Source organism: Anopheles funestus, chromosome 3RL (genome assembly GCF_943734845.2).
Source record: "Anopheles funestus chromosome 3RL, idAnoFuneDA-416_04, whole genome shotgun sequence".
Lineage (NCBI taxonomy): Eukaryota > Metazoa > Arthropoda > Insecta > Diptera > Culicidae > Anopheles > Anopheles funestus.
Genome location: NC_064599.1, coordinates 79,350,110 through 79,374,803, shown reverse-complemented (window position 1 = coordinate 79,374,803; position 24,694 = coordinate 79,350,110). Strand labels below are relative to the sequence as shown.

The 24,694-nt window shown below is 42.3% G+C and overlaps 1 protein-coding gene across 4 annotated transcripts in view; it reads left to right on the top strand.

Annotated features, from left to right (window-relative positions):
- Nucleotides 1–4,648: 4,648 nt before the first annotated feature.
- The window catches only part of LOC125770055 (MOXD1 homolog 2-like), a 63,875-nt gene continuing 43,829 nt past the window's right edge, over nucleotides 4,649–24,694 (top strand). The window contains exons 1-2 of one of the 4 annotated variants that reach the window (XM_049439239.1): nucleotides 4,649–4,802; nucleotides 23,584–24,110. In XM_049439239.1, coding sequence (XP_049295196.1) covers nucleotides 23,820–24,110 — 291 coding nt within the window. In that variant the 5' untranslated portion in view covers nucleotides 4,649–4,802; nucleotides 23,584–23,819. The other 3 variants (XM_049439240.1, XM_049439238.1, XM_049439237.1) reach the window with 3 other exon arrangements.

The following is a 24,694-nucleotide window of genomic DNA, read 5'->3' as shown; positions in this document are numbered from 1 at the left end:
AATTTTCAGTTTTTCGTTGAATTTTTTGATTTTTTTTATTATTTTTCACTCTTTTTTTATTTCAAGCATTATTAGAGTGAAAAGAAACTCATTGCAACTCATTGGCATTAAAATAAAACAATTTATTTTTTTTTGCAAAATTTCCCAAAAAAAATCGTAAGGGGTAAGCCTTATGAAATTTTCGAGTAAAAAATTTTTTTGAAATTTTTTTCTGATTTTTTATTCTTTTTTTAATTTAAAGCACTATTTAAGTGAAAAGAAACTTATTGCAACAAATTCCCATCAAAATATATCACATTTAAAATTTTTGCTACATTGCTCAAAAATGAGGAAAATTTTACATTTTCTCAAACAGGGTAAGGAACTTGGTTCCTCGACTAACTTCTGGCACAGACATCTGAGGGCATGGCTGTCCAAGAAGAAAATGTAGCCATTGGTGCCATCTATCGACCACAGGTTAAAGATTGGCGATTCGTTGGATACCGACCGAGTTATAGGCAAAAGTTGGTGCAAAAATGAGGAAAATTTTACATTTTCTCAAACAGGGTATGGAACTTGCTTCCTCGAATAACTTCTGGCACAGACATCTGAGGGCATGGCTGTCCAAGAAGAAAATGTAGCCATTGGTGCCATCTATCGACCACAGGTTAAAGATTGGCGATTCGTTGGATACCGACCGAGTTATAGACAAAAGTTGGTGCAAAAATGAGGAAAATTTTCATTTTTTCGTTGAATTTTTTGATTTTTTTAAATATTTTTCACTCTTTTTTTATTTCAAGCGTTATTAGAGTGAAAAGAAACTCATTGCAACTCATTGGCATTAAAATAAAACAATTTAATTTTTTTTGCAAAATTTCCCAAAAAAAATCGTAAGGGGTAAGCCTTATGAAATTTTCGAGTAAAAAATTTTTTTGAAATTTTTTTCTGATTTTTTATTCTTTTTTTAATTTAAAGCACTATTTAAGTGAAAAAAACTTATTGCAACAAATTCCCATCAAAATATATCACCACAGGTTAAAGATTGGCGATTCGTTGGATACCGACCGAGTTATAGGCAAAAGTTGGTGCAAAAATGAGGAAAATTTTACATTTTCTCAAACAGGGTATGGAACTTGGTGCTTCGAATAACTTCTGGCACAGACATCTGAGGGCATGGCTGTCCAAGAAGAAAATGTAGCCATTGGTGCCATCTATCGACCACAGGTTAAAGATTGGCGATTCGTTGGATACCGACCGAGTTATAGGCAAAAGTTGGTGCAAAAATGAGGAAAATTTTACATTTTCTCAAACAGGGTATGGAACTTGGTTCTTCGAATAACTTCTGGCACAGACATCTGAGGGCATGGCTGTCCAAGAAGAAAATGTAGCCATTGGTGCCATCTATCGACCACAGGTTAAAGATTGGCGATACGTTAAATACCGACCGAGTTATAGGCAAAATTTGGTGCAAAAATGAGGAAAATTTTCATTTTTTCGTTGAATTTTTTGATTTTTTTAATTATTTTTCACTCTTTTTTTATTTCAAGCATTATTAGAGTGAAAAGAAACTCATTGCAACTCATTGGCATTAAAATAAAACAATTTAATTTTTTTTGCAAAATTTCCCAAAAAAATCGTAAGGGGTAAGCCTTATGAAATTTTCGAGTGAAAAATTTTTTTGAAATTTTTTTCTGATTTTTTATTCTTTTTTTAATTTAAAGCACTGTTTACGTGAAATAAAACTTTTGGCAACAAATTCCCATCAAAATATATCACATTTAAAATTTTTGCTACATTGCTCAAAAATGAGGAAAATTTTACATTTTCTCAAACAGGGTAAGGAACTTGGTTCCTCGACTAACTTCTGGCACAGACATCTGAGGGCATGGCTGTCCAAGAAGAAAATGTAGCCATTGGTGCTATCTATCGACCACAGGTTAAAGTGTGGCGATCCGTTGGATACCGACCGAGTTATAGGCAAAAGTTGGTGCAAAAATGAGGAAAATTTTACATTTTCTCAAACAGGGTATGGAACTTGGTTCTTCGAATAACTTCTGGCACAGACATCTGAGGGCATGGCTGTCCAAGAAGAAAATGTAGCCATTGGTGCCATCTATCGACCACAGGTTAAAGATTGGCGATTCGTTGGATACCGACCGAGTTATAGACAAAAGTTGGTGCAAAAATGAGGAAAATTTTCATTTTTTCGTTGAATTTTTTGATTTTTTTAATTATTTTTCACTTTTTTTTTATTTCAAGCATTATTAGAGTGAAAAGAAACTCATTGCAACTCATTGGCATTAAAATAAAACAATTTAATTTTTTTTGCAAAATTTCCCAAAAAAATCGTAAGGGGTAAGCCTTATGAAATTTTCGAGTGAAAAATTTTTTTGAAATTTTTTTCTGATTTTTTAATCTTTTTTTAATTTAAAGCACTGTTTACGTGAAATAAAACTTTTGGCAACAAATTCCCATCAAAATATATCACATTTAAAATTTTTGCTACATTGCTCAAAAATGAGGAAAATTTTACATTTTCTCAAACAGGGTAAGGAACTTGGTTCCTCGACTAACTTCTGGCACAGACATCTGAGGGCATGGCTGTCCAAGAAGAAAATGTAGCCATTGGTGCCATCTATCGACCACAGGTTAAAGTGTGGCGATCCGTTGGATACCGACCGAGTTATAGGCAAAAGTTGGTGCAAAAATGAGGAAAATTTTACATTTTCTCAAACAGGGTATGGAACTTGGTTCTTCGAATAACTTCTGGCACAGACATCTGAGGGCATGGCTGTCCAAGAAGAAAATGTAGCCATTGGTGCCATCTATCGACCACAGGTTAAAGATTGGCGATTCGTTGGATACCGACCGAGTTATAGACAAAAGTTGGTGCAAAAATGAGGAAAATTTTCATTTTTTCGTTGAATTTTTTGATTTTTTTAATTATTTTTCACTCTTTTTTTATTTCAAGCATTATTAGAGTGAAAAGAAACTCATTGCAACTCATTGGCATTAAAATAAAACAATTTAATTTTTTTTGCAAAATTTCCCAAAAAAATCGTAAGGGGTAAGCCTTATGAAATTTTCGAGTGAAAAATTTTTTTGAAATTTTTTTTCTGATTTTTTATTCTTTTTTTAATTTAAAGCACTATTTACGTGAAAAGAAACTTATTGCAACAAATTCCCATCAAAATATATCACATTTAAAATTTTTGCTACATTGCTCAAACATGAGGAAAATTTTACATTTTCTCAAACAGGGTAAGGAACTTGGTTCTTCGAATAACTTCTGGCACAGACATCTGAGGGCATGGCTGTCCAAGAAGAAAATGTAGCCATTGGTGCCATCTATCGACCACTGGTTAAAGTGTGGCGATCCGTTGGATACCGACCGAGTTATAGGCAAAAGTTGGTGCAAAAATGAGGAAAATTTTACATTTTCTCAAACAGGGTATGGAACTTGGTTCTTCGAATAACTTCTGGCACAGACATCTGAGGGCATGGCTGTCCAAGAAGAAAATGTAGCCATTGGTGCCATCTATCGACCACAAGTTAAAGATTGGCGATACGTTAAATACCGACCGAGTTATAGGCAAAATTTGGTGCAAAAATGAGGAAAATTTTCATTTTTTCGTTGAATTTTTTGATTTTTTTTATTATTTTTCACTCTTTTTTTTATTTCAAGCATTATTAGAGTGAAAAGAAACTCATTGCAACTCATTGGCATTAAAATAAAACAATTTAATTTTTTTTGCAAAATTTCCCAAAAAAATCGTAAGGGGTAAGCCTTATGAAATTTTCGAGTAAAAAATTTTTTGAAATTTTTTTCTGATTTTTTATTCTTTTTTTAATTTAAAGCACTATTTAAGTGAAAAGAAACTTATTGCAACAAATTCCCATCAAAATATATCACATTTAAAATTTTTGCTACATTGCTCAAACATGAGGAAAATTTTACATTTTCTCAAACAGGGTAAGGAACTTGGTACTTCGAATAACTTCTGGCACAGACATCTGAGGGCATGGCTGTCCAAGAAGAAAATGTAGCCATTGGTGCCATCTATCGACCACAAGTTAAAGATTGGCGATCCGTTGAATATAGATCGAGTTATAGGCAAAGTTGTACGTTCACTAACGAAAAAAAACGAAATCATTGCATAGGTTCTACTTCCTTTGCAACATTGCCAACGATGCAATGTAACAACGTGACAACGTACAAAGCTGTATCACAACAATTCACTTAGTGGAGGGGATAAACCCTTTGCCATAAAGCTTCCTATTCACGAGGATTTGAATTGCATTTCCCTAGGACACATTTTATAGCATCCGCGTTCACTAGCCGGTTTTGATTTTTCCCCAAAATGAACGTTGAGTGGCCGTGTTTTGGGTGGCCGGCTGGTCTCTCACGCCCGTGCGGATTCTGTGTGCCGTTGCTACTCTCCGGAGAGCACCGTTAGCAAAATATTACCAACACGGTTCCGAAACCCGAGACGGAAATCTCCGAAATGCGTAACCGAACCCGTACCGAACCCGTACCGAAAATGTCGGTCCCCTTTATAGCTACCGACCGGAGCTCAACAAACAACGGGAACAAGGGGTTCGGATGGTGAAAGAAAAAAAGCATAGCATCCGCACTCGAACCGCTGGCGGAGAGGATTTAGTACGGTCGTGACGTTCGCTCGTGACGCGCTGTGTGCGAGTGCGTGAAAAAGGGAAAATCCGCGCGTGATTGCTTAGTGGCGGTTCATGCGTGTGTGTGTGTGCGTATTCGATGGGAAAAGGGCCGTGTGCGGAAAGGCAATGTGAAAAGGATGCCTTGCGAGGTAGTAATTAATAGGTGAATTTTGTTACTGGTGAATCGTACGTCGACAAAATGGAATCAGGACATTTAGGAACCTGTGACACGGTTGTTTTGAATTAAATCATATGCAGACAGACAGTTAGCAGCACACCCATCCATCCCCATGTGACACGTGTACTGCCAGTTCCGTGCGTTTTGATTTACGGAAAAGTCAGACAACCCTTCGGGGACACCCTCCTATCCGGTTTCGAGAGAAAGGATCAGAGCGAGTGTCCGTGGTGAGCGAAAGAGAAGAAAAGTGCCAGGGAACAGGGAGAGACGGAAAGGCAACAACAACAACAGAAAAAAAAACGATTCGCAGCAGGAACCGTGAGCGCGGGAAGAAAATCAATAAATTTCACTCAAGGTTATTCACACTGGTTGGGTTCGGGTGACTCGACGGCTACTGTGGCAGTAATTCCGTGGCACAACAAACACACGCTGGAAGGAAATAGGTGCTTGGCTAAAAAGATGTAAACGGGTGCAGCAGAACGTCATCGTGTACCGTAAAAGGACGTTCAGCTTTTTTTGCTGGCAACAATAGAAATATCCCGAGGCTGACTGGTTTATCCAGCACGGGAAACGAACGGACAATCCGGAATAAATTGAGCGTTCCCCCCGTCGTTCGGTTGCTCGCTTTTTGGATTGTCCTTTAAAGAAGTGCTTGTGGTGTCTCTGTGTGTTTGTTGGTGAGCCAGAGCTGTGCATGTGTCTGCAATTCAAAGCAGGATTTATAAAGTAAACAGAGGCAACATCTTAAGGACCAAAAGCCAATAGGAACGAAAGTCGACCAAAAAAGAAAGGAAAATCCTCGAAAATCGTGACATCCGGAGGGAACCGCAGAACCAGATTTTAGACCTAGTGTTGTTGTTGCGGAAAATAACGAAAAAGACAAACCAAATGGTCAAACCTTACTGTGGCCTTGGTTTTCGCTACGAGCACGGTGACGACTCGGTACAAAACCAAGTCATGAAAAATGTAAATTTCATTCCGAACCATCCATGAAACGGACCACTTTCCGGTGCGACTAGAGGACACAAGAAGCCGACATTGTGAGACACAAAAGTGTCCTGTTTGTGAGTCTATTTGTGTGTATCTGTCTCTCTCTCTCTGTGTGTGTGTACAAGTTTGTGTCCTGGAAAAAAAACGTAGCAAGCACCAGGCCATGAATCGGCGCGGCTCATTTGTTCGGCAATGGTTGCCACCGATGGTGCAAGTAAGTTTTTGGCCCAATTTTTCGACTTCTCTTCCGACATTCCGGACGTGACGCCATGAGAAAGTGTTTGGATTTCTTTTGCTTTGGCGTTGAGGGGAAAAAAAAAGATTGTTGACAGCGGCAACTGTCGGGTTTGATTTCTGTGGCAAAACTCAAATACCGGCCGAGGATAGAGTAAAAACACAAAACATTTAAATCTATGGACTTTCTACCCCATCTTCAGGACCGGGTGTCGCCGTCTATCGTTACTTGGGAGTTGTTGTTTTTTTGTTATGAGACGATGGTTTTGGTGTGGTTTTAAACGTGCTCCAGACACTTTTCTAATGAAGCATAATAAAGAATTGGACAGTTAGAAACACAGAGCCTGTCACTTTAAATGGGCCAGAATGTCGAGTTGGGAATTGGTACCAAAGACGGGGTTGAATAGATGTCCTAATTTCGAAAATCATAAGAAGATAGAATCATGTTTTTAAGCATGTGGTTTACAAAAAAAAACGACCAGAGTTAGATATTATTCAGAACAATTAATAGCTTACTGGAACTCGATTACTATTGTTGGTATTGAAGGGAATTCCTAACCAGATTTGTAGAATAAACCTCACTAAAAACCTCAGATTTGAAGTTCTCAGTAATGAAAGAAAATTTCTCGCAGTTAATACTTCCTAAGAGGTCTACAAACAGCAAATTAATTAAAATATTCCTCAACTTATGTAAAAATGTGGGAAATTCCAGTAGTAACATGGCATCGGCAAAACTTGGATCATTTTTTCCTAAAATATTCAGACGTCATTAAACAAGTCACGATGGGAGGCACAGAATGTTCACCCATGCAAAGCCCAAGGTGTGACCTTTCTGCATGGTACAATATTGTCATCATGAAACCTTGTTCGTCCTTCTCTTCTTTGCTATCTTTTTACAACTTTGGAGAAAAATCCAGGTCGACAGCCTGATGACGCCTACCGGAAAATGGTAAAATACCTAGGTTGGTCCTCTTCTTGGGGGTCCTACCCTCTCGGGCCGTTTACCATTGCTTCGGATCGGATCCTCGTTATCTTCGTTATCTTTACACCCGGGTGTGCGTATGTCTGTAGCAAACAAAAAAAACTCCACCTAGAATACTTGAGGCCACCCAGTCGAGAAGCTGGAGAGGCCTCCGGGTTTTTTACGGTTCGTTATGTAACACGAGCCAAACCTACCGGCACAATCAAGACAAGCCATTTCCCAACCATCATACCTGGTGCACCAGTACGAGTGCTGTGTCGGAAAATCGATAATCGATGAGCGGTGGTGTAAGCAGGAAGCACCTTTTTACAGACCCGGGGCCTTTCTCTGATCGATGTCATCAGCGCAACGTATCGAGAGTGGCACACACACACACACACAGTGTGTCGATGGAAGTGAAATTTTCCAGCCGACAAAACTTGGTCCTGTGTTTGACTTGGGCTGTTAGCCCCCCGAGGAAGAGCATTCACGGCCGACGTCACACTCCGTAACGAGGGAATCATTATTGAGGTCAGTACCGGTGTGAAACCTTTTGCGAAGTTGTTGTACGTGTGTTCTGTATGTGTGTGTGTGATTCTTTCGCTATTTCGCGGCCCGGCAACAACGAAACACCCCTTTCCGTTTCGTCGATTGTCCTGGCCTGGCCGGGACCGTATTGGTTTCAATTATTCAACAGTCCATCAAAAACCTTGATTAAACTTTTGCGGGCTGCTCTTTCGACAAGGCACGGGAATGCCTGAAAAGTGCCTGAATGTCCGGACCCCAAAAACTTCATGACCGAAGAAAAGCATTAAAAGCACGGGAACACACGGTTTAGGTGGGGTTTGTATTGTCTTCCAGGTCTTTTTTTTTAATGCCCTCGCCGGACATACCACAATGTACTGTCCTTTTGAATGTATGTCCACGCCACGTTACCAACTCGTCTCCCGCCAACGCTTAGAGGTTTGTGCCGTATGTTTGTGGTGTTCTAAATTTCCGACGATTTAAAATTCATGAAAACAATGAACTATTCATTTCAAGGGTTGGACCACTCGCAGGATTTTACCCGCTTGGGGTTCCGGTTCACATTTCCAGTCACCCGGCTGGGACGTTTTACGGCGCTTTCGGTGCGCGAGACGAGGGAAGTGAAATTGATTTTGTCCCGGGTTGGCGAAGGAAAAGGTCAACCAGGGATGTAACGAACTCCGGTATCGGACCATGAGAACACGAATCGGGAGGTTCCGGTACTGTCATGGGGTAATAATTTTGAAACCTTGGAAATCTCCCCTTTCGGCCAGAAGTTGATGATTGCGTCATCTGGTGGCAAACGCTAATGAATTGTGTGCGGATACCGGTTGTGCTATTGGGATGTTCCCGGGGAACGCGCTCTTTTCGTGACATTTTCCCAAACCAACCGCGTGTGCGTTCTTGGTGATCCATTACGGTGAACTTTAGCGAAAGTCCCTGACACAGCGCCACATTCCCATCACACAGTTCTCCACATTGAAAAAGGATCTTTGCCGAGGTTTGTATGTTTGGCGCGGGTAAACTTCTAACGTTTGTCATTGTTTGTCTTTCGGATCCTTCCGGACGAACGGATGGCCGACCGAACGTTCGTTTTGTTTGCTCTATTTCTGCTTATATTTCACTGCACAACCAGAAAACAAAAACAGGCAAAATCCAAACTCACTCCCACCCCGAAAGAAAAAAGCACAACCAGCTTGGGTCGTTCGTGAAATGGTGGACGCATTTCATGGATGGCAAATCGATGTAAAATCAGTAGCCGAAACGATGCTTTTTTGCTGCTCCGGTTCGGTTTGGGTAGAAAGCAATAAAAAAGGGGGGGGAAACAGGCGACGGGGGCAAAAAAAAAAAAACTTTGGCCGTCATCTGTGTTTGCGAACGATTTACAAGCGGTGCGTCTTGTAAGCGATCAATCGAATTGAATTTGATGGCAAACATATTCCCTGGTTTTGTTGCTACTACGTGACGGCTTCGGAGAATGGTTCGAGACTCTTTAATAAAGAGGTTAAAGCATGTTTTTGTCACACTTTTATGAAATGGTATGTTTGGAATGTTTTGGATTGGACAAGATTGTAACCTTTTTGGAATTTTCATCGAAAGCTCACTAATTCATTTTAAACGCCTAAATGTATGCAAATTGTTTTACTATTGATCTCTTATCCTGTAAGCGACACAAGGATTCAATGTGGTAAGAAGAGAATCCATTTTACCATAACAAAGCATAATTTAAGTATTAATTCTTTTCCTTTCCTTTTCCTGGAAAGGAAAGTCCAAGATTGCCTCCCGCACTCGATGTAATGTTTAATGACCTTGTCTGCATTGATACTCAAGAAGAAGATGGAGAGCTGGTCTTTAATGTTAGGGATGAGTTTGACTTTGTTGTGATAGGTCTGTATTTGTCATTGTTTAAGTCTCGGCTAGCTATGACTCAGTAGCTCTGCCCAAAAAACATTGAATGGTTATATGAAGTTTTAAGTTAAATTAATAAATTAAAACCCTTACTCACTTTATATTGAAACAATACTGCAATGAAATACAACTTACCTCAACAAAAGCACGCAGGGAAAATAGCAAAAGCATCACTATAACGCTAAAACATACAATCGCTCTGCAATCCATTAAAGTGCTTCAAGCCGCAATCGATACCTGCAGCGCATCGGGAATTATTGCACATTGCTGTAACGATGCCGGTAGTGTGTTTGATTTTAATTTTCATGTGCAGCATAATGCGCATTAAAATGATAATCACTGTATAAGGCAAAACACACAAGCATAGCACATACCGTGTATGACCCGGTGACATCGCTGCTACCTCGATCCCGGTTTCGGGCTTTAACGCATTCGAGCGCCCAGTTTCCCTGATTTCCATCGTGCAAAAGTTCAATCCATTACGTGACTTCATCTGCAATTCAGGTCATGCGATTTATTGAGTGATTCGGGCGGGAAGGAACAAGGGAAAGGGTCGGACCTTGTGGTCCGGGTGTCCAATCTTGTACGCCCGATCAATAATGTAGATGCCCATGTGAGTTACCGTGGCTGATGGCTGTTGACTTGTGCCATCTTGACGTGACGTATTGCGGAAATCGGGCGTAAAGTAGCTGATGGGTCTGAAATCCTTTAATTGATGTTAATCGTTTGACGGTCGATGGTGAAGTGGCGAATGGGGGTTTTAGAGTAGAACGTGTCTCTGTTTCCTTTCCCGGTAACTGGAAGGCTGGAAAACCGATCGAAACATTAGCAAATCAATCAACACTCACATCATTACGGGAGTGATTATGAGGTTGCGAGAAGTTGTACACGCACCCAGACAAAACCCCCGGGGCGGAAAGGCTCGTCCCGCAGTAAGGATGTGCACGTGAAGCAACATAATTAGGTGGCCGCTGGCGGGTGCGCCCAAGGAAGGGACACCAACGGGAAAGGCATCAGAAACCGGAAAACGGGTACAACAAGTCATCGTATTATCATAAATAAATTAATTAAATCGTCTTCCCCGTGCCGGAACATGGTGTCGTCCACGTTTCGCCAACTGTCCAACTGTCGCGAGCCCGGTCGGCAATCCGTGTTTTTGCGAATAACCTCACAGTGACCCGTCACAGCTGCACATAATGGTCCTGGCTGTGGAGCGATAGCGAACGGACATCGAACACGTACTCACCGAACACATGACAGTATCGGTCGGAAGCGATATGTGTTCGGATGTATGGTGACGTTCCGGCTCCGGAGTAACGTTTCTTCCCGGGTTCTCCAAACCGCCCGGACTCTGGAAGTGTATTTTAAATTAATTATTTTGACAGAACACGCGTCAGATTGTCGTTTATTGTGATTCTTTTTTATGTAGTTCTTTTTTTTTGCAATAATATTTATGTCCTCGTTTCGGTTGGTGCGCTGATGCGCGATTGGAGCGTATCCTGCACGCGGCAACATACACCGCCCAACCTTCGCCGCTTTTTAGCCCTCTACATGTTGTACACAATCTGGAGGACAAGTGGTCATGTCGTGTCGTTGAATGAACCCCAACGCTCCGGGAAATGGATTTCGTTGGTAGGTAGAAAGGGAGCGGGTTGTGGTTCACGTGCCCCGAAACCGAAACAAACCAACGAGACTAACGTGTGCAACATCGATGACCTACATCCTACGGCCCAGCTGCTTGCCAGCTAGCTTGCAAATTGAAAATAAGAACATTAAAGCAATGTTTACCTGACAACATGCAGCACCATGGTTGGGCTGTTGGGCTGCAGCTGATGATGAGCATGATGCAGTGATTCTCTGTGATGTCGTCAAGCACTTTGCTTTGATGGTTTCGTCTATATATGTATGTACACGAGCCCGTGCTTACTCCCCGATCGGAGATAAGATGCGGTACGGTACGGGTTTTTGCTAGTTTGTTAGAAATTGCATGGAAATGAGCGACCACTTTGGTAACTTTATGCCTTTACACAGGATGCACTGCTCCCGGAAGGGTTTCGGGAAGAATGCTCCAGAGCGTGTTTGAAAGTAAAGGTTGTGCACCATTTTAAGAGACTATGTTTTTGAGGTTATGTTCTTATCGAGCGTAAGTAATCTGTAGCATGTTTTGCGAGGTAATTTAAATGTTGATGTTTTTTTTAACAATATTATAGTACAGCTAGTAGAATAATATTGCAAGTCTCCTGAAGAGTTTTCTCAACGAAATCCTTCTTCATCCAGCTAATACTAATCGGCAAGTCTTGGTGCATAATTTATTCGCTGCAGTAGCAAACTCCCGAGTAAAAGGTAGTTTTGCAAAAGCACTCCAGCAATTGCAGCAATAGACAAAGATGCTATACATTTCTACGTGCTGCTACATCTCTTTGGAAATGTTTTAATTTATGTTTTCGAGAGATTTAAATTAGAATATTATCGTCAGTGCACGCGCGCTCCAGTACACAAGACTTCCAAGCGAACTATCGCAATGGATGGATCAACGCCACTGTTGTCTATTCGCAACTTTGCACCATCAACACGTCATCATGAACGCGTTTTGTCTGATGCGTTCAACTGTGCACTGCTCCATGCTCGCACGGTGTATTTTGTTTGATAATTTATGCTAAATCTGCGCTTGAATATTCTGCTTCCAATGCTCCCCTAGCAAGTAGCAGCAGCCAGTAGCAGCAACACTCCAGATGAATGATGCCGTATTACGTGTGTTGGCTGTGTGCTATAATCATGCTGCACTTAGATACAGCGGTCGATAGTTGTTTTTTTTTGTTTGTTACCTCCTTCTCCAGTTTTCCAGGAGAACCACGTGCGGCACGTCTCGTCAAACAAGGTCCCTTATCAAGCGATTGGTTCCTGCGCTACTGATCGAACAGTCTTACGGAGGGAGTAGAAAGCAATCCATAATTTTACCGGCTTAGTGTGGGTATTAAGGAATTTTATTTAATTACAAGCCACGCCACGTGGCCAGAATCAGCGGATCAATGCAGGGGTATAGTATTACTACAGCGTTTGATAGTCGCGACCCGGGCCACTGGTACAGTCGGTTCGATTGGAGGGTTGTTTCTGTCAAATCGAGTGTCGGTGAATGTGAAAGGAACTCAACCCCCTTATTCGGTAGGCAAGGCACGTCTCTACGGTACGAGGCAAACGTTAGGCGAACTTGATCCGTACATAGAACGTACTGGACAGATGTCTAATTAGACATCTTGAGCGTTTGGCAAACATGACGAACTTGCCGTCATTTAATGACGTGGGCAAGTCGCTGCTATTCCGGAAATGATTAAACATTCCTTAAAGGTGTATGTTTTACGTGGTCGGAAAAGCAATCAGGTGGGTACGATTTGTAGTAGATCGATTACATCTATTGATTGGGGTATGATTTTCATAAAACGAATACTAAACCAAAACCGAAAAGACTGCTCGGCGTACCTTTTTTGTGCAGTAATGAAGATGGAAACTCTGTTGGAGAAACATTTGTGTGCTCCGTAAGTGGTCGGAAAAGTTTCCAAATTACTTCCTGTTTCTGGAGCATTTTGTTTGAATAGCTTTCCTCCTGTGAGCGATAAAAAAACAACAAACAAAATGGGTCACTTTGGTTTGTTTTTAGAACTGTCAAAACTTTTGCTCGTTCGCTTCAAACATACAAATACGCAAATCCCATAAGATTTTGGCACCCCGTGTGTCCACTGTAAAAGTACCAAATACATACCAAATTGCATCATTTAAAGGGCAATGGCTTTAGAAAAGTGGGGACGTTTGTGTTTTAACAACCCTGTTACCTCTCCCTGAAAAGGTTAATCACCTGGGATTACATTTTATTTCTGTTGACATTCGGTAAACTGGCACCGTAGAATGGAGACAGTCCGTTTCCGGGTCAGTGGAGAATATATCGAGCCGGGATTCCTCCGTTCCCGTAATGGAGTAATGCCCCGGGAGTACAACGTATCGGGTTGATTTGTTTTTTCCCCGTTTCCGTACCGGAAGAACCCGAAGGGCTAACAAATAATAACGAATCGGAAGAATCGAGACGAAAAATACATAAAGTATATCGGTGTGTTTTAAAATCGTTGCCAATGGGTTTTTTTTCTTGGCGCTAGTTACGTGTGTGTGTGTTTGTCCTATTTTTTTTTGGTTTGGGAAAAAGGGATAAAGTGCCGGTAGAGTTCAATGATTGGATGGATCAACCCCAAAAACCGGAATATCCGCAGTCAATCATGCCGTTTCCGGTGCCGGAGCAAAAATACTTATCGATTTACTTTATCGATACACGTCGGACAGGTTCGTTGACCCATTTTTCCCCCACATCCACCCATTACACTGCCTCGTGTGTTTGCTTGTGGTCACATCCGTTTTGAAACGTCGGAAAATTAATCAAAGAATGGAACTCATCACCGGTAATGACGTGTGTGCTTTTACGAACTTGATCCCACAATTGATTTTTTCACTTTTCGGGAGTTTCTTTTTTTCTCAGGATGTCGATTTAAAGGTTTTTGGGCGCGAAAAACTCCCCGCCGAAACGATTGAGAGCAACCCCCCGGGTGTCTAAGAACTTGACTTGTAGTAAAACACCGAACAAGAAAGAAACACAACAAGGGCTGGGATAAGCAAGTGGATAACATTTGATTTTATCACTAACCTGAGGGTAATTTTGAAGAGCAATAATTCGAACGATTATTGCTGTTAGGATTATTGTTGAACCTAAACGTCGTTGGGTTGGAAGCGAACCATTGGTATATGTGTTCTGGTGGCGTTGTGTATGAGGGAACATTCGAATCGATAAAAAATATCTTCTCCAATGCTTGGAAAACCGATACGAATGCCTTCGGGGTATACGAGGCTACTTGACTAGGACGAACCGATACACCAAGAGAACAGTGGTGGGAGGCGAGTCCTGACTGGGTGACAGGAAGGGTACGAACACGAGACAAATGGCTCTCAATCTAATAAAGCGGCTCCGGAATGACCAGAATGTACGATGTCCCGTTTGACTGGAGAGCTGATACTGGTACCGTGTTTGGGTTTTTGGAAAATGGAAGGAAATATTTTGTCCGAAAAAAAGGGGCGGAAAATCAATTCCGAGCGAAGGTGCGCCTGCGGGTGTTCGTTCGTTGCGGGTGTGGGCAGCTAGTGGTGAGCAAAATTTAAGAATCGACTTCCAAGGAATGTTTGTGATGAAATTGGATTGAATGAAATTTCGAAGCGCTTTAAAGAAATGGGAAACATCGTGCCATTTAATATGGTGGAAAAAGGTGGCATTGAAATATTGAAGAAGTTATCTGAAGGAATTCGCCATTATTTATTGATCTGTAGACTAAGATATTCAGGATATATTTAGAGATAAGAGCAAGAATTCTATATTATTGATTAATCACACGACTAAAATATTTAGTACTGGCTGGTATGTGTTTAATGTGCGTCTTAAACGCAGCGCCATAACACAGTAATCCTTTTAAGACAGCTGATTAAAGCCTTCTTCCGCCAAAAAAACTACGTCTGAATTTTGATTCCTGCATATCTTCCAGGGTAGAATAGGCTCCATGCTTACTACTGATGCTGAATTACCAACCGAATCCGAACTCAATCCATGATAATCCAACCCTGATTATCAAATCTCGCCATAAACAATGCTCCCAAAACGATTCCGATTCCGGGCCGGGTAATGAAGCTATTCAAACAAAAGACTCCACACCTCAGACAGTGGAGAAGACATTGCGAAAACAACTAAAATCGACCTAATTTCGGTGTCGGAACTCACATCTTTAGCGAAGCTTCGTCCGAAGGTGTGGTTGGAACGGGAAATTCCAAAGTTTTTTCTTCTTTTCTTTGCCCAGGTTTGTGGTGGTCTTTTGAGGAAATGGGTGCTCTCTCTACCCAACAGACAGACCGAAAGGCCACAAAAACATTCACCTGTTTGTGCATTTAAACGCACCTCTCTCTCATCCTCTACGACCGGTTTAGCAAAACTCGGACTGGGAAATGGTCTCATTTATCCGCTTTAGTACGAAATTAAGAGCATCACATTCCGAGGCCGAAACAGCAAGCCTCCTCCAGTGGTAGATAGCAAAGGAAGGCCTTGAACCTTGGTAAGTTTTTCGTTCGATACGAACGTTTGCAAACTGCGCCAAAGAAAACCCAAAGCCCGTTCGAAAGGAAACGATAAAAAAGTGAAGCAAAAACATATCTCTCCTCACCGAGACGCCTTTTGACCGAGGCGACGGGATAAACTCATTTGAACAAATAGAAATTAATTAAAAGCTATTTTTCTCACTTTTGCCACCCGGTACCGATCACGATCCGTACAACCTTCCGAATGCTTGCTGCCGGGTATTTCGAGCTGCGAGATCTCGCCTCCGACTGTTAGCTTTCTGGTGTTTTCTCGTACACACTTTTCTTCAACCCGTGCGGTGCATCTTCGGCTTTACGTCCGAGGGGCAAGAAAATCTCGCACTCGAGCAAAGCTTCTGACCACGACCGAAAACCCTCTCTCGTTGCACGTTCAGCTAGAGCAGCGGATTAGGTTCGTTTCATGTGCAGATAAGCGAAAACCTCGGGGGTTGACGGGACACACGGTTTCGGTCAATGGGGGGAAGGGTTTGTTGCTGGTAAGCGCTTGAGCGGACATTTAATTCAACTGCAGACATTGCGGACATTTTGCTGCGATGTTTGCTTGCGCCAAGAAAATGGTCCTCTCTTCTCTATCGGACGCTTTCAGGTCAAGTAGGTAGTAGGATGTATTGCTTTGTCGCAGTATAGAGGGCGCTTCTTGTCGGTCAGTGTGCCTTACCAAAGGAAGTACCTGCCGTACGTGTACTTCGAACTAGAGTGAAAGAAAAGTGGCAGTCAATTTATCGATAAAATAGGCCATCCTTTTATTTAAAAAAAAGGGGTTTTGCTCTTCGTACCTTGGTGTCCTTGGTTTTGCATGCGAAATGAGCGGTATCCGGCCATTTTTCCGATTCCGAAATTTTCCGATTACCCTTGAGCAATGGGGGGGACGCTCTTCACCCTAAAAACCCATCACCAATACAAACCACCACCGTACACAAGAGCCCCGATTCGGGCTATTGATTTCTAGAACCATAAACTTAACTAGCTTCCTGTGTCCTTTCCTGTGTTGCCGTTGGTGTGCCGCCAGTTTTCAAGTTTAGTAATATTTTATAAATCGATTTATTGTCCAACGATGTTGTTGTACCGGGACGGGTGGTTGGGTGGGTGTGTGTGTGTTCCACTTCACAACCACCCACCCCTTTTCTTTCGTTCGGTTTTGAGAGGTTTCCCTCTCGGTTGGGCTTCCCTAACGAGTGCGATCGACATCATCGTTCACCAAAAAAAAGGGGTATAATTCTGTTCCCCCGTTTTCATTTCCTCCCGGGTACGCTTAGATACGGCCGTAGTCACCACCACCATCCACCGGCTAGTTTTATGGGTTTTCTTTTGCTTCTCTTGCACGTTTTTCACCTCCACTTCCCTCCACACTTTCTCTCTCTCCGATCACAATCCAACAAAAGGGGCACTCAGGGCTATTCAAATTCGTTCGGAAAAGCAGTTGGAAACTCATTTAAATTCCGATACGATAAATTTTGGCGCAAAAGCTTTGCTGGTTGGTTCTCTGGAGGGTTTCCACCCGCCACCCACCCACCAAAAAAAGCGAATCACATTTTACAGCAGAAAAGGGAACATAACATTGAGGTCTGTGTTTTTATCGGGATTCCGCTTCTATTTGCTACCTTTACCTCACTCCATTGCAATTGCAGATTTCCACCGTAAGCGCGCATAATCGGGAAAACTAGTAAGCGTACCATGTACTGGGCGCCTCCATCCGTTAAGGTGTATTGTGGCCCGTCGTTTGTATGTATGTGCAATTTACGGTACGATGAACCGTAAAAGGGTAGTTTTTGGGGGGAGGGAGAGAGGGAAAGGGGGCCAAATTTTCAATCGCACGTGTGCACGTGTATGTGTGAGTGGACGCATTTGAACGTGTTGTTAAAAACTGTACCGTGTTCGTTTGTAGTTCCGACTGATTTCGGAAACGAACCACCTTTACAGGTACGAGATGCGGCACGAGTGTGAGGAGTACTTGAGGAGATGGTGAAAAAAAATCTCACAAATACACACACACACACAACATACGGTAAAGTATTTACTCTAAACTCTTCCAAACGTTCCACCAGGAATAAGAGGTTTAAACATTCTGACCCGTTGGAAGCAAAAAAAAAAGGCCAAAAACATGGACTGTGTGCACACGATGCACATGGCTTTTGGGAATCGAAAGGTACCAGTACACTGTACGCTGTATGAGTTTTTTCGCTTGTTCAGCATACTGGAAGTGAACGACCGACGAAAAAAAAGTACACCAAAAACACGTTTCTTATTTGCTGATGGTTGTGTTTTTCTTCAAGTTTTGTTTTTGCTCCACATTTTGGCGGGCCGTAATTTTTCATGGCTATTTCGAGGTGAACACATTTCGCGCGCGCGTTTACTTTTTCCCCCCTTTTTGGCCAGCAAAAAAAAGAAAAGCAACGAAAACGTACACATTTACCCACCAATATTTTTCCACATTTAGATCAATAAATTGTTCTCTTGGCGCGCAGTGTGTGTGTGAGTGTGAAACTCATTCCAAATAGAATGAAGGAACGTTTCTGTGGCCGCTGGTAAGGGAGGAAAGGTTAAACATTTTAATGATGCACCTGAGAAACTCGAAACTCGACCACCGAAAACCCGAAAAACCATCCGCGCGTAATGGTAAGTTACGTTCCGTGTTTCAAATTTATTTCCAAACGGGTTCGAGGGGTCGGTGTGGGGGAATGGTTTTTCCCTCCCCGGTGGGACGTAGAAAAAGGGGTTCGTTTGGTGAAGTTTATTTTTATTTTATCGTATGTTGAGTGAATTCTTTTTTTATTTGACCTAATAAATAACGCAAATGGAGGGATGAGATGATCAGTATCATTGTCAGGGAATGGTATGATAATATCGATTTGTTACAAAAGGATAATAAAAGGCAGTTGTTTGGTGATATTTTAGGCAGCAAACCTAAAATTATTTATCTTCCATCCTCACTGTTAATTTTTATAAATTTATCTACTTGTTTTTTTTCTCACCAACTGAAAGTGTGTCAATTATTCACATACACATTCATCGTACCGTAATGGAAAAGGGTGCCAGTTTCATCCAGTACACACTCGTACTTGATTTAATTAAAAACTCTCAACTTCTACGACAACTCGCAGAGCTTTACACGCAAAACTTTTGCCTTCTGTTGCTTGTGCATACGCCGAAAACTCCACATTATCGACTTGAAGCACCAAATGGTATAAAATCGATCGGGGAAACTCGCTTGTGGTGCGATTTTTTTAATTCTAATTTAAAGCCACAACATCTGCAAGGCTTTAATCGATCAATAGCAGAAAAGTAACAGCAACCCATTTTGGTTAAACTTTTCTCATAGTTAAACATTGGAATCACGCTTAAATCATCGCAACACAAAAAGCTCCGGGTTTCCTAACTTCATACCGGTACGAAACAATCGGTTCACAAATCTGTAAGCAATCATGTTACAATTTAATTAACATATTCGCCAAAAGTCATAATCCTGCCTTTGTCGTTGGGTTACTATTTAGCAAAAAGGCTTCTTTCCATCCAGTGATTTGGGTTTTTGGCGAAAGCTCCCTCCTTACGTTTCATTTTCTCGAAGCATCTTATGCCGCATGTGTAAATAAACTTTTCCAACTCGAGTGCGGCGTGCGAGAAAAGTGTGTGTTGAAAATGTTTCTCTTGTAACGCGCAACAGCCGGCATTCGAGTGGTGTGGTTTTGAAAAAATAGAGCAGAAAAAAAACCAGAGACCCTGAGCCAGGGTTGTTGTTGGGATATTAGCTGTTTCTAAGTAGCTTTTCACGAAGGAGAAGTGAGAAAAGCAACCAAGAAAAAAAAACACCTCCCACAACACGTCTTGTTTGGTGTGTGCTTCTCGCTTCAAGGATTCAACAAGACTAGACGCAATAACAAAAACACATCTTTTCACTTTCGGGGCCTGCGAATGGTGGCTTGCTTTTGATGGCGGGGAAACGGAACTTAACGAATTTTCAACGAGCTGCTAAAAATATGTCTAAAAGTGAGTGAGTGAAATTGATTTACAATGAGAAGATGGAAGCCCCCCGGAAGGTCGGGAGTTGTTGCTTGCTCAAGGATCAAGTGTACTTTTAAGATTTCATCCAAAACTTCGCAAAGACGAGCAAGATCGGTGCCGCGCGGGAGGAGAGATATTTTCTCGCGAAAGATCCTTAAAATATGCAAACAAAACGATACATGGGCAAAGATTTGGATTTTTCATTGTAAAAGAGAGCTTTTTTGTGTGTTGAGGTGTTGAAGCGTTTGGTTCATTTGCTGTGACTGTTGGTGAATTTTTTGGAGCGAATGCCCTTGTGCATGTTAGTATGTATTGTGTAGAATACATCACTGACCGATAAGAGTAGGAGGACTATAAAAAACACACACACAAAATGGTGAAGCACCATCACACTGTTGTTTTGTGTTTGATAAATGGACGCGCTTCAGTCCGCGTAAGCCAAATCGCTGGGGCCACCCTTATGGTGGGAGCTTTGCGGTCCACCGAAGCTTCACCGAGGGGCGCATTATGATGAAGATGATGATGATGCTCGTTGTATCGCTGTATAGAATGGTGCCTTACGGGCAAAACGTTCCTCCACAAGTGTCAGCAATTTCGATGAGGTGAATAAACGTGGTCGTACTTGTCGTACGTTCGGTTGCGATTCATTCGAACGCCAGATGGCAAAAGATGTGGCCGACTTGGAAATAATGCGTTTTGCACGATTTTCATCAAACGACATTATGAATAACAATGGACGTAGACAATACTTTGGAATATTTCCGTGTTTTTTTTTTTCTTCTTGGAGAGCCTATTGCGGCTGTGGGGTGGGCTTAGACGTGTCGGTTGTTGGAAGAAGTTGCTGTGTTTGCTCATTGAATCCGTAAGTGACATACTTTCGATTTTTCTCTCCTCATCCGGAAAGAGCCAGAGCCTTGGAAGGCGGTATCACCCACGCAAGAACTAAAACCCCAAAGGCGAAGAATTTTGGGAAGGTGGAGAGGGAAAAAGATGACACATGTTTACGCATGACTAGAATTCACACTCTCGCTGCAGGGGCTGGAAAACACATGATGAAACATATTGGAGGCCGTTTTTTTCGGGGGGGGGGGGGGGGGGGGGGGGAGGAGATCGGGCTGTAGCCTCTATTTCGTTGGGGCATTGTATTACTGGTCCCCAAACCAGCTTCGGGAATGTTTCTTTTCGAAGAACTCAATCACATTCCGAACCGGCACAACACATTCCGACAACACATTTCTTATTATCCGAGTGGGATGTTATCGTTTATTGTGTGATATAATGAAATGTTTCAACTTTTATCTTTTATTTTGAATACATTTTCCTACAACTTAACAAGTCACCCGAGAGTGAGGACCAATACCTCATGCTTGTTGTGGATTTTCCGGTTTTCTTTCTTTGAGTCTTGTTTTAACATCAAGTCCCATTTTTTTTTGTTCGTCCCGTCAAGTGATTCATGAAGTAACAAGACGAGAGCAGTAAGCAGGTAACCTCTTCAACGACTCTCTAGAGCCCATAACCTGTGTACTTCAGGACGGTTTTGTCAGCTTTCATGCAGATTGTGAAGCTTTTTTTTTGGTCGGTGCTGGGGTGGTGATGGTGGTTACGCCTTGCTGCTGCGGTTATCCATCTCATCGACTCTCAATGAAGAGTATGCCGCATTGGAGCTGCTACTGTACCGCAATTCTTTCAGCTACTGTGCCTGTAAGCACCACTTGTATGTTGACAAGTTATGCTCTGCTGTTTTTTTTGTTGAGATCATCCCTGCAGGAAGTTGTAAGACCTTTTGAGCAAAACTGCGACAGGATGGTAGGACCGGACCACTCGTGCGGACATTATTTGAATTTGTAAAGCGCACCACCAATGTTGGAAGATTTTCTTTATCACCCGAGTGTGTCCAGGGAACGAGGAGGGGGGGTAGGGGGGGGGGGGGAAGCTGCTTTGTTTTCATGTGCGTGAGAATAGCGAGTAGGCAAAGAAACTCGAAGGAGTGTGAAGGAAGAAACCGAAGGGAGAACGGGGAGGGACGGAAACACTTTTTGACTCGTAATTGTCGAAAAATTGTGCGCACACAACCTTTACACACACGCACACACTTCACATTATATGTGTGTGTGTGAGTGTAGGATCTGTCTTTGACGCGGAACTGATGAAAAGGTTTCTTAGAAAATGGAAAACCATAATTTCTTTGTTCTCAGTGAAAAGCTTTTCTTTCTGCACTGATTTCCGCTGGTTGTGTGGGTAGGGAGAAATAAAGTTTTACTTTTTTGCTGTTGAATGGGATGTAATTTACTTCATTTTTTTGATACCAGTATTTTCGTAAAGGAATCCAAACAATGCCACAAATATTTCTGTTAGGCATTACAAATAATGTTTTTTTGTTGTAGTTTTCCTGTTATTAAAAATTATTTTTAACATCAGTTAACTGTAACAAAATTAAGCGGAAAATGTCAATATGTTTGACGTAACCGTGCAAATAGACCTGGAGCGACATTTCTCGCGCGACATTTCTCGTCAATATTCGATGAAATGCGATGAAAAGTCCATATATAAAAAACAGCATCGAAACGTCATTTCCATAGAAACACATAGAAATATTCCAACGAAGTAGGCACAGAAATGTCTCGCCGAGCGATTTGCTTTGTTTGCAGAATTGAGCTACTTTTGAGAAATGTCGCGCGAGAAATGTCTCTCTACGTCTATTTCCACGGTAAAACGAAAAGCTTGATTTGCTAAGGATTTGCTCTGTTAAGAGATATTTTTCGTTTTCGCAGTTGTTTGTTTAGTGATTGGGCTGGGGATGAGGAATGAGTGAGAGGATTCGAATGCGGGAGTTCGTTGATCTCGAATAAATGGTGATTTGAATCAAGCGCAACCTCTTAACAAAGGATTTTTCTGGTCAACAAAATGCGAATAAACAAGGGAGTCTTATCGCGAAATCGATCAGAGGTTTTTATGAAAATATTATTTTATCAACAAATTATTTTCAAATCTTAAATTTCAGCTTTTTGCCTCTGAAAAACAATCATTAAACAACACCATCCTTGCACTCTCCAATAGAGCAAGAAAAACCGCACTTCCCTAACCTCAGAAGAAAAAAACGTCTTGACCTATTCCTCATTTGTCAAATGGTATCGCTTCGCGTGGCACACTTCTCTACCGTAGCGCAGTGTTTTATTGTGGAAAATAAATTAATTTCTTAATTTCCCACCACCGAACTGGCCACCGCTTTGTTGCGAAGCGTACAAAACACCAGTCACAAGTGATACGGTACTTCACACTGCTGCTCTTATCACGGGGCGACAGTTAATTTTATGTGTCAGCGTGTCCGTCTTATCGGACCGCCCCGTGCAACGGGCCCCCGGTTGCTTCCAATAAAGAAAGTGTTCTGTTCTAAAAGCTGCTGCGAGCGGCCCCTGCAAAGAAAGTATGCAACGAGACAAGGTCGCAAAGGTTTCGCTCCAGAGCACATAGCACAAACCGTGGTGCATCACTGCACATTCTTTGCCCCCTTTGCTGCAGCTGGCGAGTGGCAAGTGTGTGGCATACTCGCGGTTTTACGATTGTAACTCGCGCACAACTATCGTCTGTACCATCATCGTCATCAGACACACGCATTCTGTTCCGTTTCGAGTGTGTGTGTGTGCGAGTGTCTATGTAGCCACATTAAATTAAGACTAATTTATAACAAGTGACACTTTCCAACGATGCTCCACATAGACTCTCCCTTCGTCCAACCCGTACACCGAACATAGTTGCAATAGACGAAATGGAACCTCAGTCCCCCAAAGACCTCCCCTGTACCATTCTGTATCATAATTAATGATGTAGATAAAATGGTGCTAGCCGCGAGCGATGCAATGCAGTATGTTACCATGGTGCATCCTGGTTGTGCTTGTGGCGGCTAGTGCGGTGGTTTGTGTTGTGTATAAAAACTGATCACACTTCTTGCATTCCGTTTCAGATGGTGATGTCTTGCGGTTGACTTCAGGTAGCAGCAGTGTGAAGGATCTGCCGGGTGCGTGAATGAGCTCAGAACTCAACTCCAGAACTAGCGAAGAAGGTAACTGTGTGGAACTTTCATTTCGGGCACGGTTGGTGGAAAGTGTGTGTGCGGAGAAGTGCCCGTGTGTTTTTGTATGTGTGTTGTGAACAGGCGAAGAGTCCCATCCAGAAATCGGGTGCATCCAGTGCAACAAGATGGGTAGGTGCGTGAACGGTGGCAGCAGGATGTGGGCCTCCGTAGGGCTGCTGCTGGTGACGGTGTGCGGTTTTTGTGCGAGTTCCGGTGGCTCTACGCCCCAGTGGGAACATCTGGTGGACTTTGATCCCAACTATCGGCTGCTATGGAGTGTCGGTAGTCAGGAGGTGACGTTCGAGATTCAGGCCCGAACACTCGGCTATGTTGGTGTTGGGTTCTCCCGCGATGGGACGCTGGTCGGTGCGGATATCGCCATCGGTTGGATCGACCAGGGACATGTCTATCTTCAGGTAAGTTACCAAACTCTTAGAGAGTATCAGTAATCTGATACTCAGTAACCTTCAAAAATGCTTCTTCCAAAAAACTTACCCGAACAAAACGATGAACAAATCATCATTCATTGGAAACTTGTACTCATTGTGCAAGCATCAACAAAAAAAAGCGTCAATAAACCGACAAACTCCAACTTCAATCGACTGCAAATATCGCCACGCCTTGGGGCCACCAACACACCTCCCGATGAGTGGGCAAAACTTATCCACAGCACACTCTCGTGCGAAAGGTAGATTTTACACATCATAACCTCGAGCGGAAAAGTTTTGCATTTACAATTGAAATTGAGCATGAATCTGGGTGGGTGAGTGTAACAAACAAACCGAGGAAAAAAAACGCGTTCCTCCAGAACGTTCCCCGTTACTCGCCGAACTCCCGTGTCAGATTACGTCATTGCCGTAAAGCAAACGGTACCGCACTCGGTGACTTCCTGCGGTGCAGCCATAACGCAAATGCTGCGTGAAACGGTTTTTTTAGAAATGGGAACGAAAATCTGGCCTGTACCATGACCTCCAATTAATTCTTGCCTCTGAAACATTTG